This window comes from Tachypleus tridentatus, chromosome 2, assembly GCF_004210375.1.
Source record: "Tachypleus tridentatus isolate NWPU-2018 chromosome 2, ASM421037v1, whole genome shotgun sequence".
NCBI classification, from domain to species: Eukaryota; Metazoa; Arthropoda; class Merostomata; order Xiphosura; family Limulidae; genus Tachypleus; species Tachypleus tridentatus.
The window spans coordinates 99,905,602-99,925,859 of NC_134826.1; the positions used below are offsets into that span (position 1 = coordinate 99,905,602).

The 20,258-nt window shown below is 32.7% G+C and overlaps 2 protein-coding genes across 3 annotated transcripts in view; one reads left to right on the forward strand and one right to left on the reverse strand.

Annotated features, from left to right (window-relative positions):
• The window catches only part of LOC143244680 (pancreatic triacylglycerol lipase-like), a 66,917-nt gene extending 64,846 nt beyond the window's left edge, over nt 1–2,071 (forward strand). Inside the window, exon 8 of the mRNA XM_076489777.1 lies at nt 716–2,071. Within this exon, the coding sequence (XP_076345892.1) occupies nt 716–911 (196 nt within the window). The 3' untranslated portion in view covers nt 912–2,071. The remainder of the gene's footprint in view (nt 1–715) is intronic.
• A 2,781-nt stretch (nt 2,072–4,852) lies between these two features.
• The window catches only part of DMAP1 (DNA methyltransferase 1 associated protein 1), a 70,373-nt gene continuing 54,967 nt past the window's right edge, over nt 4,853–20,258 (reverse strand). For both annotated transcript variants that reach the window (XM_076489779.1, XM_076489778.1), the window contains 2 exons: nt 6,811–6,942; nt 4,853–5,000 (listed from right to left, as the gene is read on the reverse strand). In XM_076489779.1, coding sequence (XP_076345894.1) covers nt 4,941–5,000; nt 6,811–6,942 — 192 coding nt within the window. In that variant the 3' untranslated portion in view covers nt 4,853–4,940. The remainder of the gene's footprint in view (nt 5,001–6,810; nt 6,943–20,258) is intronic.

Sequence of the window (20,258 nt, forward strand, 5' to 3'; positions counted from 1 at the left end):
TTTAATGATATATAAACAAAAACAAAACATTTGAAAAAGAAAAATTGTTATCTCGCACCCCTGGTTGGGAACCATTGCACTAGAAGGTCACAGGGCACGTGTTAAAACATTTTCAGTTTAAACATTTTATTTACTAGATAACGTTTTCCAGAAATGGCGAACTTACAACGGTTTTTAAATGTAATTTTTATGTTATCCTTAAATGAAATACCTTTATTTATGTTCACATTAAACACGGGCGAATAACGCTTTCTAGTTTTAATTTAAATACCTAAAAAATAACTTCTTGGTCTCGCACAATTTCTGAAAATCTAGAGCTGAGAACTTTATCTAATTTAGCTTTAGGTTGCTAAAGCATTTACTCGAATGATGATTGCGATTTATTCGAAAAACTGAAGCTTTAAATAGGTATATGACCTTCCGAACAAACATTTGATTTGTCGTTTTTCGGCACATAAAATACTAATGAATCTGTTTTTTCAGTTATCTTATCTTGAGAAACTACCTTTCACTGTATCACAAACCAGTGCGCAAAATGTGGGCGCGAAGAGTAAGAAAAATTTGCATAGGAACATATTAATTATATATGAAAGCAAATAAAAACAAGTTTTAAAAAAACTATCTTAACGCCTATAATGATTATCTGATGACAAATAAATGTATTTATTTACTTCTACAAATACTCTGCATAAGCCACTTTAATGTATTTTTCCAGTTTCTCCTACTGCAACTATGCTACAGTTTTAAGAAATGGTGAGAGAATAAAGCTTGATCTCGAGACAGGTGAATGCGTTATCCCACCTCCATTCCAGAGAGCTCCGCGACTAGTGTGGGAAATAGTCAGAGAACCTATAAAGGGACCAAGTCCTTTGCCGCCAAAAGTACTGTGGACGTTAAGTTTCAAACGGTAAAAACAATTTGTACTACAGAGGACGCACTCGTAACTAACGTTTGAAGGACAAACTGATTTAACCAGAGTTGTCCCTGAAAGCAAAAGCCAATATATTTAACTGTAGTGAATACAGTGAAGAGCTTTTGGAGAACAGTAATACTTCCTTTTATAGTGTGACAAATGAAAACAACTTTTGTTTTTTCTCGATATAATTCAAAGTAAAAACTGAAAAAACTATACAACAGGATAATTAATACATCTTTATACAATTTTAATGTTGAAATGCTATGGTACTTTCTATTCTGACGCAACTTCTTGTTCCAATTTAACTTAAAAACTAAACTTCTTGTCTCGCAGCAGTTGTGTGCTTAACAGTTTTGTTTAATAAAGAATGTAAAGCTGCATTTAAAGATATTTGTACAGAGTTAAGTAATGGCTTATCTCACAGTAGCAAATACTTTTATTTATTTAACAAGAGGTACCAGTTATTAGTGTTATACACAAGTTATTATTTAAAAGTAACTAATCACCCAAGTAATTACCATGGGGAGTTGTACTGAATTAAGTTTTTAAATTTTAACTGGTATACACAGTGGAGGTGTAATTTCATATTTTGTGTTAGAATTCCTCTTGTTTTACTAAGTTATTCTGTTATTTACAATCATAATTCCTAGGTTATTAAAGTGGTAACCATAGTGACAAATCTGTAGCAAGTAACTCTGACAGATTCTTCACAACTTTCCATATTTTTTTTAAATTTATTTATTTAAATGGTAAACCATTACTTTTCAGACTTCACGCTAAAATTGTTACATTTAAAATATGATTTCTTTCTTGATACCACATCGAAAATTTTATTTAATTTTGGGTGCAACAAAAATGATTTACTACTGTTTTTTTTCAAGAATCATCCATAGATGTGGTTCCATTTTTACTGAAACGCACATGTTCAAAAGAAGCAGAATTTCTGTTCTCTTATTTTACGTTAAAAGTTGAAGAAATAGTGTGCAAATTAAAAATGATCTGACTATGGAGTTTTAAAACAACTATATTTGCTATAGAAAGATCTTTTTGTTGTTTTTAAGCCAGATGTGCTTATAAAACTAATTTGAATATTCATACTGTAAATTCTGTAAAAAGCATGTTTATGGAAACTCGCAATAAAATAGATGCACATAATTCTGCTACTCAGCTTATTACAAGTAGGAGCAGACCATATTAATATCTGAACTAAAACAAGAAACAAAACATACTCCAAACAAAATGGACATGTTAAAGCCCCATGTAAATTGTGTTTGCTTGGTTGGAAAGAAATGTTAATAATGAATATTTTTGAAAAATAATACAAAACGAACATGGTAATTTCTAAATTAAAAATTTTTTAGGATTATTTTATTACTTTGTGCCCACGCTTTTCAGCCCAAGAGTGATATTTTGTAAAGTAAATTTATATTACTGCTAAAAATGAATTAAACTGACAAGTTAAGTGATTTATTCTATTAATTTGTAATTCATGTTTAAGATTGTTTCACAACTGTATGAAGATCCAATTCTTTATTTACATCACAATGAATCCTATACTCATTCCAATATTTCCAATTTTTGTATTTAATAATTTATTTGAACTATCACATTTTTTAGATTTTTTTTTAATCAATGCACAAGTCTCCAGCTCAGCTACCTAAGCTTTCTACAGGTATGAGATCTTTAATAAACAACACAATTGTAACTGAAGTCCTATCTTATTTCCAAGAGAATATGAGTATTACTTGTTATTGAATAACATTATATAAACACATTGAAGCAATATTATGTACTTCTAATTTTGGCAAAGAAAACACCTTTAACAACTGAGACCTATAATACCAATGAAGGTTATTATTTATCATACTTTATCTTAGACTAGATACCATGAAATTAAAATATGAGCTGATTTGACTGTTACAATTTGGATAAATCTCATACTATTTATCTCAACTTCAATAAAAATAGTTAATTTTCATCCCATTAATTGAAAGAATGTTACCAACAGAGCCTTTGTTTGTAAAAAGAGTATACAGTTATTAAATAATGTATATTTCTCTGATACAGCAATGCTTTATGGTTAAGCATCAGATATCTTGCAAATACTGATGTAGTATTATAAAGTTAACTTATAAAACACAAAATCATTATCTGAATTGTTTTATTGTGGTAATGAAACACTAATATGAATTTAATACAAGGATTACTGTAACAAAAGTAAAAATAAAAGATTATAAACATTTCACTGACACCACAGCATTCATTAGAAATTTCATTTTACTAGGATTAAAGAGCTTTACTCCATGAGCTTTACTTGAACTAAATTCCATAGTAGTTAAGCAAGCTCATATCAACTTCTATGTATTAAATACAATAGAAAATATTTTGTATGTGTAATAAATGTAAACTGTATGATGATAATTGCACTTAATACTTCCATCACATGCTAGTATTTCACTACTACTTAAATACAAATAGAAGATTTTCATATGATGAAAAAAAAAGTAATTTTTTTTTGTAATACTTTTTTAAATTAACATTTTGGACCTTTAACTTACTTATCATATTGTAAAAAAAAAAAAACAACAAAACAATTATATTATACAGATTATCTTAAAAAAAATCAAAACAAATGTGATGTATATAAATATTTAGGATGTAGACCTAGATGTATGTTTTAAGAAAACCAGTGAAAGCTGAAAAATTTAAGAACTTTGAAAAATTTAAATAGTAGTGTATATTAAACTCATGAAATAAGTACTTTATAATTTTCAATAATAAATTATTCTGAGGTGCCTTACATAATGGATGCTAGCAAATTCTGCTTAAATTTTTAAAGTGTGTGTGTGTGTATATATATATATACGTTTTAATAATCTATTCTTTTTTTATCCAAAATTTTCCTGATAAAAATAAGCTTTTATATCAATATTTCAGTTACCTGTGAAAGATTCATTTTTGTTCCTGTTAGTGAACACTTGCTCACTTCCCCAAGTATTAAAAACCTTAGCCTAATAATGCATTAGGCCACCTAATGCATTGATTACAGCCTAGATTAGTGTGTCACATAATTCTTTTCTTTTTCTATCTTTGTATAAATACAAAATGACAGCTAAGGGGTTTATAATACTTTGGCAATGAGTGTAAATTACAAACTGCAAAAAATATTTCTTGGATCTAGTTGTAATATTAGATGAAAGTTCAGTCTTAATTCCTGGTTTGTAGCTTTTTTATATTTTTAAAGTGTAATCCACTTTTAAAAATATACAGCTATCTCATCTAGCATAATAAAACTACAAAATGTTAGTGGTGAAAATTGTTTATGATAAGACAGAAATGGGAAATTTGGCCACTATTAACAGTCTCCAAAGCTAGAAATCTGAGTCAGGGGCACTTGATAAATGAGAATTAGATATAGGTGCTACCATATGGAAAGATCACTTTCAAAAACTTAAAAAAAAAAAAAAAAACAGTAAATTAAAGCTTAGTAGAACTTAAGATAATGCAGAATTATAAAACTAACTAAAAACATTTAGACAGAGGTTATATTTCAATATTATAGAAGTAAAATGTTGAGAAACTACATGAAAAATAAGGTAACTTTAGGTCAATAACAAACTGATTGCAATTTCTGAGATTGCCATAATTTTTGTGGACAGAAAAGCAATTTTAAATTATTTTGAAAAGTTTGTTACTTTGGTTCTTAAGAGATTCCAATGTATATGTATTATCAATAAGGTTATGCAACATCTTAGATGTAATAAAAATAACATTTTCTGTTTATTCATTATCATAATAATGTCACCATTGCCACCTCTCATGTTGTGGTTCTGACCTCCTTTTTACTTATGGTAAGTTATAATAAAATGACATTTTTGTCAAGTTAAAAATGTTGCACATTTGATTTCAATAATCACTACACAACATAATGAATAGTTTGGTTTCATTCATGAAGTATGGGCATTTATTCTGAAACTTTGAACTATTATGCAACATACATAGAAATATTATGAATATCTACATTTTATAATTTCTTAATTTTCTTTAAAATGTTGCTCTGTTCTAATGCTGCTCTTCTCTTTCTCTGTTTAAAAAAAAAAAGCACAAATTTACTCTTTAGTTCCAAAATGTAACTAATTCAGAAAATTATAAGGAAGAGACCTGAATGTATTGCACTCAAAATTAAAAATATTATACATTGCCTATTTACAAGCCCAGGAAACCGATACTAAAAGAAAAACAAACAAAATACAACTTTTAATTGCATAACCAATTTTTTTCCAAATTCACAAAAATATTCTAAATGTTTATGGTTGATTAAAAAAAATCATTTTCTCTTCAAGTAACATCAGTTACCTCTCTTTAACAATGTAGATGTAGCAGTGATACAAAATTTCTACAGTTTCATTTAAACTTCAATTATTTTATCTTGATTCCCTGATAAATATATGTTAAAATGCTGATGCTTCAATAAATTGTCAGTTCTAACTAAAGGACACAGTGACTGGTGAAAAAAGAATACTTTATGTCTGAAAGCAATAAGGAAAGAGTTAGTGTGAATCTAAGCTACAGGTCATGGAATACATGCAATTTTTATTGTAAGAAACATGAATGTTAATTATCAACAACTCATTAAAATCTTCACTAATTGACTGGTGCTGTCTTATAAATTATTGCTTCTTATACTTATTCATCACAATTAGGATAACGGTTAAAATGTTTAAATTAAAAATGTACCTTACACGTATATACATTTAATATAATTACACTTTTAGCACACTTTGGGCTGGTTTATAATTAATTGAGCATATTTATAGGTAGTACAACATATTTAAAGGTGCTCACAGCTCTAATATAATATTTTAAGTGTGTGGTTGGTATAATTCTACTTCTAGTGAAGTTACATTTGACAAACCATATTTTTAGAAGATTCACTTTGAGTTTACTTAAGAATTAAGTATCATAAGAAATTACAGCTTTTACAGTAAGGAAATCTATTTTTAGAACAGATACAATGTTTTAATCATAGGTGCAATCATTTTCAAGTTTTAATGGTATTTAAATCAACATTCAAGAATCTAACAATGTATTTTAATTTCAAAATTGATAATGTTTATTTATCTAGGTGCATATTTAGACCACATGATTTGACAGATTATTTAAGGCACCAGGTATATTTCTTTTCCTTTGAATTTTAGTGGTGAAACCTTGGTGTTCATGTGATGTTAATGTTCTAAAGAATTAACATGCAGTAGTTGTGAGTAGAGAAAATCCACTATACACTTTAAGTAAAGGTCCAGAGATACAACTTTTGAATACTGTTTATTTTTTGTATAACTAGATTATATTAATAAAAAATCCACCTGAAAACTGTATCTATACCCTATCATGCAGTTTTCATTTTCAACTGTGAATTGTACGTCCTGTTACTGTGATCTGTTTATCTTAAAACGTAAACCCACAAAAAACATCATTTACAAATCTTAGTTAAAATTTAGACTTCATATGAAAGTGACTATGGTATATATGCTTATTTACGTTATGAAAGAAAATATTGGAAAAAATATCTGACAATGAATTTTCCATAGCAAGCCTGTAACTGAAGGACATCTGAATTTTCATATTGAAGGCAAATAAATGTGGTTACTTGTAACAGTTTTATTCAATATTTCTGTTTTATGTTAGTTCTCGTTTTGAAGTTTTTCAAAATAATTTCTGCAGTAAGTTGTATTTTGCCATGACAAAGGATTACAGAGAATAGGTTTACAACATTAAAGTTGGAAATAATGATATTACTGTATAAACTATGTAAGCATTGTAGGAGGTATTAAATGTTTCTTAATTGCATGCTTACAGTATTTATATTGGTTACTTAATATTTCAAGAGTACTTACATTTGGTGTGCCAGGAGTTCCACCAACATCAATAATTTCTGAAATAGTTTTCTGCCTGTTTGGAGATTCTGCTTTGCAATCTCCTGCCTGGGGTAAACTGCTACCAGTCACTGTACTTGGAATATTCAAGGCCTGTAAAGTATACAACAATGTTTCTACAAAATAACAAAAATATGACTGTTTTATCATAATTACTTAATATTTATATACAAGGTGAGGCAAAAGTCACTATACAGTTGTACTACTGTAGGAAGTTTTGATATTTTATTTTTTATTTTTTGTTTTCTCTTAATTGTTATTTGTTTTTTACACAGATATCCATAATTATTGCAAGAAAGATGCATGAAAAACAGATGCCAATTCATGTTTGTAGTTAACAGTGAATGCTAATTTTATGTATTATGTATCAATTTTTTTCGTATTCCTAAAAATGTATAATCAATTTTGCTTCACCTGTGTGTGTGTGTGTATATATAATCTAGACATACATATAAAGTTCATATGCAATGTTGGCCAATAACTCAGCCTGACTTACAGAGAAAATGGCCTTTTACAGATACAAACTAATGTGAACAAATTCCTCCCAAAAAGTGATATGTATCAAAGTTCAAACAATAACTTCTTATATAAACTAACTGCTAAAATTATACTATATGACTAATTTTTAAAGTATTCTTATAATATCTCTTTCCATGTCATGACTACACATATCATAACATTATTTTAGCATGCATAATCTCAGTTCTACAATGCAACTAAGAAACTATTACACTGGATAGGTTACAGTCATTAGCATTTGTAACTTAATTTCTAAGGTGAAATGTACATTCAACTGACAGACAATAGTGAGCCTTAAGTCCTTTTTTGCAAGCTTTTAACTATTCTAGTTTTTCTCAGACTAAAGTTGGAGTAAAACCATTCACTTTATATTTATTGTACTGAATAATGTATTTTGTGGCTGTAAAAAATTTCACTGAACACATTTCTTTCTGCTTTATGTACTTTTAACTGTATACAAGGCTTTGGTACACATTTTGTTGATGATGATTAATTGTACTAGACATAAAATAGTCATCTTGTTCTTCACTTTCATTTATTATTGCACCTTTGATGTTTTCAATATTTACTTTGAAATAACAAGGAATATTGACTCTGAAATAAATAGAAATATAATTAAAATAAATAAAAAGAGTAATAAAAAGATTTATCAAGAAATATTTTAATATGTTTTACATGTCTCGTAAGAAATCACTTAAGTGTAGTTTTGATTCTGCATTCTTCAGGTTTACAGTATGTATCTAGTTTCAGAAAAACAAATTTAATATGGTGATGAAATTCACGAAAAAAACTTAATTACTTTGAAAAATATAATTATATACACATAACTGAAATTTAACATTTACTTAAATCAAAACTATTTCCAATAATACAGCTATTACTTAACTGTCAGGACTTCTTTCTCTACCCAACTAAGTATTGGACTGATTTCTCCCTTATTCCTGTCTTTTATACCCAACTTAATTGCCTTTGGTGATATTTCTCTTGTGACACACTCTGCCTACATAAGTGCACCCTCAATCCTGATACTATATATAAGAACCTCATTCAGACAATGTTATCACTTTTGCAAGACTTACTCAACCCACTGTCTCTAACACCAACTATAAGTGGGAAGGAAGGGTGAGAGAATATGAGAGGAAATAAGTTTTATTGGAAATACATTTTCAATTTAAAAAAATGTTAACTTCCAAAATATACTTACCTTCTCCTACACTACAGCTACAATCCCACACTAAGAAAATGGAGGGGACTGTGAGGGCATTATCAATAGAGAAAGGATCTGCATAAATTATGGGTGTTGACGAGGATAACTGGACCACAATAAATATATAAAGAAATCAGACTTAGAGAAAAATCACCTTTGAAACTACAGTGGTAATTTATTTACTTGGCAACATTTGGAGCAAATGCCCTTTTTTCAAGCCTGTTGGTTAATGATAATTACAGGAACATTTTCAAAAATGAAACAATACACGAAAACAGAATGTAATACAAGATAAAGCTACAAGAATTAAACAATAAAATAAATCTTGTGAGTACAAAACAGTATTAAAAAATTACTAGAAATACAGAACAGCTTTACATAACAAAGAAATATATTAAAACATAAAATAATAAAAAAGGGTATTTAAAAAAAATTATAAAAAGCTGAACCATTCATTAATATCCAAAGGACTTACAGAACACAATTTAAAATTATATATTTTTTTACTGTGGTTATTTTATTGCTGTTGAAGGGGATATGATGTAAGGCAAGTACTGTAAAGTGCTCAAGACAATGATCAGCTTTGCTGAAGTGCCAATCTACACGTTTCTTTTGATTTTTAATCAAGATATGCTACTTAAGTGTTCTCTTGTACATTTAATGAGCATTTAGCTAGTCTCTACTATGTAGTTGGTCACAGTTGTTACAATACAATGAACAAACATTTACATGTACAGGCAAAATGGCTATTCACATATGTTGATTTAGGGCTAATAATAAATGTTCTGTGATCCATGTAAGTGTTGCATCTGCTTCTTTGATAACTGTAAGTACCAACTTGAGTAGTGGATGATAGTTTTATGTTATTCGGAAATTGACTACAGACGAGTAAATCTTTAATGTTAAAGTCTCATTTATAAGAAATTACAAGCTTGTTAAGAAACGTGACTGATTGTATTGTCTTATGTCATGATATAGAAGTTGTCAAACTATATGTGTTAAATGGGTGAAATATAAGTGCAAAGAGAATGTGTTGATGATCAGTGGAAGTAGATGAACCTTTGTTGATATGAGGTTGGACATGTGTAGTTGTAAGTTTTGAAATGTTTACAGTGTTGGCATTTATAATTATTGATGTGATTAATTCTAGGCAATTTCTGGAAAGCTAAATTTGGATATTTATTGTTAGTAAGTAGATTAACGTTAATGTGATGTAGAACAGAAATATGGTATCCACATTTGTTTAGAAAAGTGGAGGATGTTGATAGATTTGCTATTATAAACTTGGTCCTTACAGCAAAGCCTATGCAATCTTGTGACTTGGGAATGTTTCTTGTAAGGTACTGAAGATGATTGGAGTGAAAATGTAAAAAACCAACAGACACACAAAGCTACTTAATGTACTGATGTAACAAGATTGCCATCACAGGTTACATGAACATTCATGTCAAGAATTTAATGATCTGGTGAGAAAAATGAACACACTAAACAAAAAGATAAAGTTCTTCACTGGTGCATGTAGTTATAAATAACCACCCACCCTTACACTGTAGATATGTTGATGTTTTTGGTAGTTAAATGCACTAAGAGCAGCCAATAAGGCTGTCTTATACAGGGCAATTATGGAAGATGCAAAAACCCAGGTCAAAAAGCAAGTTATGATTGGCATTTCTGATAAAAGTATGTTCAAATTTCTCTTAATGCACCATTCCTCAAAGGCATGTCATTTCTGTTGATAAATGTCCATCATGGGACTAAACAAAGACTTAGACAGATACATGGCAATCTTAAACATTTATCCCTCATGCTGTGCAAAGGATTATAACACCAATGTCTGAAATTTGATCTTCTGAATAGCTGAGTGTACCATGTTCAGATTATTGCTGCCTCTACAGAGATGATGCAAAGAATAAGTGTAAGAGGTGGACACTTTTGAAGGTACTGCAAAAGTAGAAACCAGGGTGTAGCTGCCAATCTGGTGCTATCAACTGGACTCAACAAATGGTTGAGACAGATCACAGTTAGTATCTTGAGTAACATATGAATTAGAAGAAAGGCTTGGAGTTGTAATCTCATCCCATCTTGATAGAATGCATCAGTTGCCAAAATCTGAAAATAAGGTCCTAGAGACCAATGAGTGACCAATCCACCAATCATTAGTGTTAAAAAAGATAGCTAATCCAACAGAATCTTGTGTTCAAGCAATGTCTGCATGCTAAAGAAAGAAAGAAAAACAAACACATCCATGCAGTGACAGAAGGAGAGGTAAGGAAGAATCAAGCTTCCTGTTCCAATTAGAACAAGAACAGATATCTCAGTTTTGAGAATGAAACCTGTTTCTGAAAGTAGAAAGAAGCAACCAATTGTCTGTTGACTAAAATATGCACAGTGTTAGGAGATGAGAAAAAATTCATATGGTTCAGCAGAATGCATGTAATGCCAATGCTAGTCCAAAAGTAAAATCCCTGAACTGTCATTCCCAGCCTCTGTGCACAAAACCATAATGGTAATGTGCAGATAGTAGATGACTACAACAAACAGGGACATCCACAATCCTAGTATAAAATGCGAACTCAGATTGAGGAATGAGTAACTTGTGAACCTTGGAGAATACAGGCATTGATAAAGACAAGAAAGACTGATGATTGGACACCAATCTCCTGCATTCTTGGGCCCAACAACTGACTGTAATAAAATTGTGAAAGAACTAGCACAAATCTCTCACAATACCCAGATCAAACAAACTCTGACAGTCCTAGAACTAAGTTCCAAATCCCAAGAATCTGCAAGAGACAGAAACCTTATAGATAGGATGTACAATAGTTATAAAAGTGTGAAATAAATGACCAATCCTGACTCGAGGACCTGTAATGCCCAAAGATCTATGGTTAAGGTTACCACATGAACAGAAATTCTTGGTTGGTTGATTTGATGTTTTTTTAGCACGAAGCAGCTGGGTTATCTGTGCCAAACATCCACTAAAAAGTTAACATTAAAGTAAAATTAGAAAATTTATAAAAGGAAATTAAGATAAAATAAAAAAAAAGTAAAAAAAAACATAAAACTAATGTTTACATCTAGTCTACAGCATTAAGAGAAAAACTATAGTAATAAAAGTGATAAAGGACTTTCTGTAGCATAACTGTAATTATTTGAACTTGCCAAGAAGACTAACAGGTAAGTACAAAAACCACTATCAGTCATCTGAAGCTGGCTTTTCCAGTCGTGGTTCCGAGTTATTTGATGCTATGGCCATTTTCAAAAAGTAATAAAAATTTTAAAAGACTTGTAGCAAGGTTTTAATAATAACTCACCAGGATGACTAACAGGTAATTCAAACAGCAGTGTTAGTCACCTGAAGTTGGCCTTTCCAGTCCTGATTTCAAAATATTTGACTATACGTCCATTTTCTAATTTCAAATTGAACTGGGTGGACTTTGATTCTTAAAAGAGAATCTCATTAAAAAGGTCTACTGTATAAATTATAAAAACTTAAATAGCATTAAAAAGATTGATGGCCTTTAAAAAACTAAAAACATTTCCATGGTGAACAGTGTCACCATCACCAATAACACTGTCTAACGTTATGAACAAACCTTGGGACAGAATATGGTGAAAATGACGCCGACGTTGAGAGTCATAACGGCAGCCAGAAAGTAAAATGTGGATCAGTTCCAGATAAAAGAAAACGATGAGTTAAAAAACTGTGACCAATGTGTAGTCTAGTTAGAACAACTTCCTCTTTCCAATCCTTATGGAAGCAAGACGGCCAAAGTCCAATATTGGGTTTTATTTGGAAGAGCTTGTTCTCATGTTGCTCATTTCAAGTCGACTGCCACCTGGCATGGGACTGAGCCTTGAATACAAAACCATAGTCCATATATGGAACAGGCACAGCAGTGATAGTGCCAGAGCAGATAGATTTTGCTCTGGCGTTGGCAAGCTCATCCTCACAAATGCCAACATGGCCCAGTATCCAGAAAAACTGGGTAGAAGTAGATGTTAAAGATAATTGGGCCAGTCGGTTTTGAATATTACTGAGAACAGGGTGGGAACTAACGTGAAGCGATTCCAGGGCCAGTAGAGAACTAAGTGAGTCAGTATAAATAGTGCAGTTTGAATACTACTTAGCTTCTATGTGATCCAGGGCAAGAGAAATGGCATAAAGTTCAGCAGTGATCACAGAAGCTGTAGAGAAGATTCTGCACACAACCATTGAACCACAACAAACCATGGCTGAGCCCATACAGTCACCTGATTTTGAACCATCTGTATAAATAGGAGTGGAAGGATGGTTCAAAAGATGTTCAGCAAATAGCAGACAGTATTTCCAATCAGGAGTGTCTACTTTTCTCAGATGACTTAAAGGTAGGTCACATTGGAGGACTGTAAGAAGCCATGGTGGGATGGGCTGATCAGTGGATACAGCAATGTTATCCCAATTCATCCAACTGCGCCTGAATACGAAGGCCAAAAGGAGCAATGGCAGATCATCTATTCTGAAAAAGTATATCCCACCAAGGAAGGAAAACATAATCTCAGGTGGGATGCTTTGGTAAGGAACGAAGTTTCAAAGCATATAATAAAGACATTTGCAAATGGTGGAGGTGCAAAGAAGGTTCACGAGACTCTATGTATAAACTCTGAACTGGTGAAGTGTGGAAAGCTCCAGTGCAGAGCCAAAGTCCTTTGATGATGAATGGGGTGCAGCATCTTTAAGGCCAAAGTCCTGGTAGAGCCATAAACCAGTGATCCATAGTCAAGTTTTGAACAAATATTTATCACAGAACATCGATCTGCTCCCCAGGTGGTGGAAGAGAAGACACAAAGGATGTTCAGTGTTCTTGTACATTTGACCTGTAGCTGCTTGATGTGTGGTATAAGGGTCAACTTACAGTCAAAGATAAGCCCCAAGAACTTTGTTTCAGGAACCACAGGCAGCACAACTTCACCAATACAAAGTTCAGGATCAGGGTAAATACACTGTTGGCAGCAAAAGTGCATGCAAACGAATTTAGTGAGAGAGAAGTTACAGCCGTTTGCCGTGGTCCACTTCATTAAACGATTGAGGGCAGTCTGTAGCTGCTGCTCAATATACCTCATTTTCTACGACCAACAGGAGCCCGTTTGCAAAAGTAACAGGGAATTGTTCAGTGATGGCATTAATCTTTATACTGAAAAGTGTGACACTCAAAACACAGCCTTGAGGGACTCCAAGTTCCTGTAGAAAAGAATGGGAAAGTGTTGAACCCTCACGAACTTGGAATCTTCTGTCCATTATATATGGAGGTCTCCCAAAATGCCATACCTCCAAGTTATATCATAAGCCTTCTCAATGTTAAAGAATACTGATACAAGATGTTGTCATTTGAGAAATGCTTCTCTGATGGACGTTTCAAGTCAAATCAGGTGGTCCAAAGTCAGAACCTGCACTGGGTGGGTGAGAGAAGGATGTTTGATTCGAGGAACCAAATGAGACGAGCATTAACCATCCTCTTTAAGGTCTTACAGAGACAGCTTGTCAAAGTAATTTGATGGTAGTTTGAAGGAATCTTGGGATCCTTCCCAGTCTTAAAAAAATTATGGACAATAACCTGGCACCAGGCATCAGGAAAAACATTCTCCTGCCAGATTAAGTTAAAAACAAGCAGAAGAATAGTAAGAGAAGCAGGAGATAGATGGCACAGCATTTCACAGTGTACATCATCAGGTCCAACCGATGTACTGCCAGACCGATAAAGGGCTAGTTTAAGTTCCACCAGTGTAAAGGGATGATTACTGTCATAGAGACAATCAGTTTGAAAGGACAGAGGGGTGTTTGCTCTGCCTGAGTCTTGATGGCTAAGAAGGTAGAGGAAGAAACAGAAATGCTAGATACCTGACAAAAGTTTTCACCTAGAGTATCAGCTACTTCCTGGCCATCAGAGAGCAAGATCGAGAGGGGACAAAATTATTTTGCCCACTGAGCTTCCAAATCTTGTCCCATATGATTTTGGAACTGGTGGTAGAAGATATGCCAGTTGTGAACTTAATCCAAGATTCTTTCTGGCTCTGACATCTTACCCATCGAGCATGTGCATGGGCTTGCTGGAAAGCGATGCGGTGTAAGAGTGTGGGATACCTAGAAAAAGTATCCCAGGCCCGTGTTTGGGTCTTCCGTACCATGTGGCAAGCAGAATTCCACCAAGGACAATGATATCGTGAAAAACAAGTCAAGGCTTTAGGAATACACTGAGCAGCTGGCTATATAATACAGTCAGTTACTGCTGCCACATAGTCGACTATTGATGGCTGACAGACAATGGCAGGATCAAGTTCTGCGAAAGCAGTGAAAGAAGGCCAGTTTGCTTGATCCAGCTTCCACCAGGGCACACAGGTCGTGTGGCATTGACCACAGCCAATCTCTCTCAAATTTATAGGAAAATGATCACTGCCTTGTGGATTATTGTCAACCCTCCATGAAAAGTGGGAGAATAATGAAGGGGAGCAACCTGTTGAGAGATCAACAGCAGAAAAGGACTGACTAGGTGCATGAAAATAAGTAGAAAAACCAGTATTGAAAAGAGAAAGGTTGTGATCAGAGAACATATGCTCTATGGAGCAACCTCTCCTATCAACATCAGCAATTCCCCAGAGGGGATGATGTCCATTAAAGTCTCCCAGGATTAAAAAGGGAGACGACAACTGTTCAATGAGAGCATCAAGGTCTGATTGATCATAGGTCTCTTCAGGCAACAGATAGAGAGAACAAATAGTAATGATACTACCCAAGGAAACATGGATGGCTACGGCCTCCAAGGGTGTGTCAAGTGGCAAAGACAGGGTGGGCACATGCTGATCTACCAACAATGCCACCCCTCCATGCACTCATCCATCACACAGCCTGTCATTTCTGTACAAAGAAAACCACCTAAACTGTGTTGGAAGGTTTCAGAAATGTTTCCTGTAAGGAGAGACATGCAGGATGGTAAAAAGCAATCAGTGTTTTGATGTCATCCATATTAGAACGTACACCTCGATAGTTCCATTGTATTGAGGTGGCCATTTTTATTTATGTGTAGGCGAATTGGGTGGAGAACCCTTCTGTTTATGACCATGTCTTTTTTATTTACTATCTTTATTTAAGGGAGTTGATCGACCTCCATGGATCCTGCCCTAGGTCGATTGGGCAGGTTTTTGCTGTTGGAAGAGGATTCCAGGAACTGAGGACGTGAAAGAATGATCATTTTGCATTGTAGGGTGGGAGAAGAAGATGCATCCAAGGAAATGCCTGTACCCAAAATCAAAGGAAGAGGATATTGGGATTTGCTGGGATGTATGGAAGGGACAGAGGTGGGTGTTGAAGTTGATTCATTAACCTTTTTAACCATGGAGGTCAAAGGACTTTTCATTTGTTTTGAAAACGATTCTTTTGGAGGCACAGAGAGATCTGTCTGCTCTCCCACTGTAGTAATGGAACAGAGTGCAGCAGCATATGTCCGAAATGAAGCAACTTGTGGACAGCAACTTGCGAGCCTCAGAGTAAGTAATGTTATGAATCATTTTTAAATGTTGCACCTCTTTTTCTTCCAACTATTTAGGGCAAGAACGAAAATAGAATGGGTGAGAGCCATTGCAATTGATGCAATGAGGGTCCATTTCACACTCATAGGCATCATGGTCTTTGCCACCGCAACGAGCACACATCAAGGAACCATGACAAGTCGTCTTGAGTGATCGAACTACTGATACTGGAATGTATGTTCGTACTCTGCATTTAAAATAACCTGCCTTGATGGTGGCAGGCAGATGTGGTGACATAAACGTGACAATGAGGACACTGGTTGGCACCATAATTCCATCTTTGTGAGTGGATATACGCCTCACTGCAGAAATTCCTTGGGTGGAGAAACCAACGAGAATCTCCACATCTGGGATGTTCTTCAAATCCCTCTCAACAATAAATCCTTGTGATGAATTCAAAGTAGCATGAGGTATAACCTCAATAGGTATATTCCCAATTGCCTTTGAATGCAAGAGTTCATTATGTTGAGATGTGGATGTTTCCACCAATATGTCACTATATTGAAGCTTCTTTACTGACTTTGGAGAGCCAGCAAGTCCTTCTAGTCCCTTCTGAATGAAAAAGGGAGTCATTTGCCCTAAAGGTTTGTCAAAAGTGAATGCAATATAAGAAAATGAGGTACAACATGTGGTACAAATGATGAGAACTGCTGCTCAGAATCTTCAAGATGTGGTCGTTTACCTATAGACTGTTTTTTCACTATTTTATTAAGTGCAGTAAAACCCTTAAATATGAATAAAATCTCTTCTGAGTACAAATGTAATGAGGGGCTGATGTTGGGGGCCAGGATCCTTGAATAATGGCAGAACTATGACCCCATGTAAAACCTGGTGAAAAATGAGACAACAATGACAAGAGGGATGAATGTAGAAGCATAAAATCAAACCAGTGTACACAATGTTTCCAGCCCATCATCAGTGAAGTTGGTGATTATGAATTTTTTAACAAAGTTTAGTGTTAGAAAAACAAAATGTTGATTTTAAGTTATTCCCACCTGAATAGATCAATGTCCCCTATCAATGAGAACATTAGTTTATTCTATTATGTGAGAGTTGAAATGTGCTTGTACCTGGTGGTGGTACAATAATCATATAGTTCTGACCATCTTGGTGGATAAGGCATAACTGTCCTTTTACATAACTGTAAAGTAAATTACCTTGCATGAACCATGTGTCCTTGGATGGAGAGAAAAATTGGAACATCACCAAACTAAATATGTCTTCATCTCACAATGAACAAGATCACTGACAGTCTTAACTAAAAGTGGCTCCAAACTTCCCAATTGTTTTGTGTTGCTAAATATCAGAGGAGAAATAGGAAAGACCCAACAGACTCTGTGCTGGAAACTCATAACACTTGCCAATCAAAATTTTATTTTAAATTTAACGAAAATCAACTAGGTATCTTGGAGAACATTCAAAGTATCTCCAAACGATTGTAGCACTGTGAAACTTGCTAGTGATGCTTTGTTGAGAGAAAGCAATAACATTATCAGAATGAGCTGCTGATATACAGTGCCAAGAGACATATATTGCCAAGGGCACTTAAGTGTGGTGTAGAAAGACTAGAGCAAGTGAGAAATCACAACAATGCTTAGATGGGCAAAAGGAAGAAACCTTGACAGTTTAACAACAGCTGTAGTGTAAAAGAAGGTAAGTATGTTTGGAAATAACATTTTTCACATCAATGAACTATTTTGTAATTACATCAGAAGTATTATTCAAAATCCACAAATGCTAATCAAATCTAATTATTTGTTGTAAAAATAAAATTATGCTAAGAAGTTTAAACATTAATATTTTATGTATCATTATTAAGAAGCTGTGGATCTGCATTTCTTTTAAAAAACATTTTAAGTCGTACAATCCCACGTACTTTGACAAAAGAAAACTTTCAGAAATAGTTTGTTCAATGTTTATATATGCTTAAGTAAGTTGACTAATGTGGTGTAAAATACCATATTAATTATAATTTGCAACACATTCTAATGAAAGTGTAAACACTAAGTGTAAATAACACTTAAGTTTAGAACAGTATTTTCTGAAATTATAAAAAGATGTTCAATGCATTAACTGCTACCATTATAAATGAATCATTACAAAAATTGATAATTCTTTTCAAACAGCTATCCCAATTTCTTTTTTATTACAATGAATAGAAAGAATACTCAGCAATGTTGCTGAGGTATTCCTGTAAGCATCACAAATAAATACTACCAAGAATAAAAAACTCTTGATTTTACTACTTAAAGCAATCATTTTTAGTTCAGTTGATGCAACACATCATAAAAGAAAATTTAAGTTTTCATATCTCTATACCAGTTTTTATTTCAATAGAAACTGAAAATATCAAACACAGTCCCTGTTAATTTTCTAAATGTAAAATGTGATAATAACATACCAAGATTAATAACTATTGCACTCTAGATACTGATAAATGATATGCCTAAATTCTGTGCAAAACACTAAAATTCAACACATTGTTACAGTCTATGTCAGTATACTTGGTCATCATCTATCTGATGACTGCACCTTGACAACTGCCAACTTCAGTTACAAAAGGCTGTCCTGTCATTTCCAAAGCCGATCTTCATTCTCTATATGATTTTTATAAGCTATCTATTTTATGAGGGCAACTGTTTCCCAGCATCTGTTTCAACAGTCTAATTGTACAAAAATTCATCAATGCTACATCTGATCAGTATGTCTTTAAATGGAATAGCATTAATACTCATTTCATTCACCTGCTGCTTAAGTTATGTGACACATTATATATTTACAAAATTTGGCAATCTTTCAGTTTTCAGAAAAGTATTTTTAATAAACTAAAAGATTTGTGCATGAGCATATTGAGAACTTGATCCGAATAGTTTATGTGCAAACCAATTTTCTTGCTAAATACAATTTTCCTCATTTGAAAATATCTCAAAATTTCCTAAGTACATTTCAAATGTTTTTTATTGGTAAAACTTTATTTTTATCTGTTGTTTTCTTTACCCTATCTCAAAATTGGATTATTTAATGACTGATCTGGTAACCACCAAAAAAATTGAAATTAATCTTAATTTCTCTTTTCCTTTTTAGAATAACTTCAAATTGTAACATGAAAATACACTAATTTATCCTGAATAGTGTTAAGTTAGTAACAGTATACATAACGGTATAATTAAATTTTATTGTTTTATTACCTTTGAACCATCTTCAACTACTATATACACTATTTAAGTTGTAATTCACTCAAGCAATGTTCAGCTCACATTATGCTATTGAATTACATTACTCTCAAACTAGTACAAGCTGGTTGTGTGTGTGCCTCATAAAATATTATTATATTATTATTATTTATTTTACTTAATCTAAACTTAACTAAAAAGATCCCTATTTTTACATTTTAGTTACTTTTATAATAATAAAGAAAGAATAAACATGAAAAAAAAGAAATAAAAGTACTTACTCAAACTTTTTTCTTGCTGTTGATTGTTGGTAAAACTTAAGGCTATTTTTTTTTATACTGATGATAGTAATGAAATAAATACTTTTTATCTCATTAAGTAATGCACCAAAGAGCACAGACTAATAACTTATAAAATGCAAACAATTTTCTCTTAGAATGAGAACTTTTTGGGCTTTCTAAATCTGCAACATGCATCATTACAAATTCATCCAAGCTAGCTGATGTGATTCCTATGAGAATCAAAGTTATATTACAAGTAAAATTGACACTTACCTATTCAGAGCACAACATAATACAGTATATCATTTGAAAGATGAATACCTTGACTTATATTGATTATAGGTAATATATAATTAAACATAAGAGAGAACTTAACAAATCCTGAAAGAGAGAATGTGACAGGTGGGATCTGATTTTCTATTTTATAGCTCTATAATCAAACAATATTAGAGGCTATAAAAATTATGGTTTGTATGAACAGTGATGCTTTTATAGTGAGTAATTTATGTTTAATTTCATAATTTTTCAAGGGGTGGTGGATAAAACAGAGAAGACAAGATGCCTGGATAAAATGTGGCACGTTTCACACTAGGCAAATTCGAGATTTTTTAATATTGCCTTGTAGAATTAAGAACTTAAAACTTATATACTATTAAAATATGGATT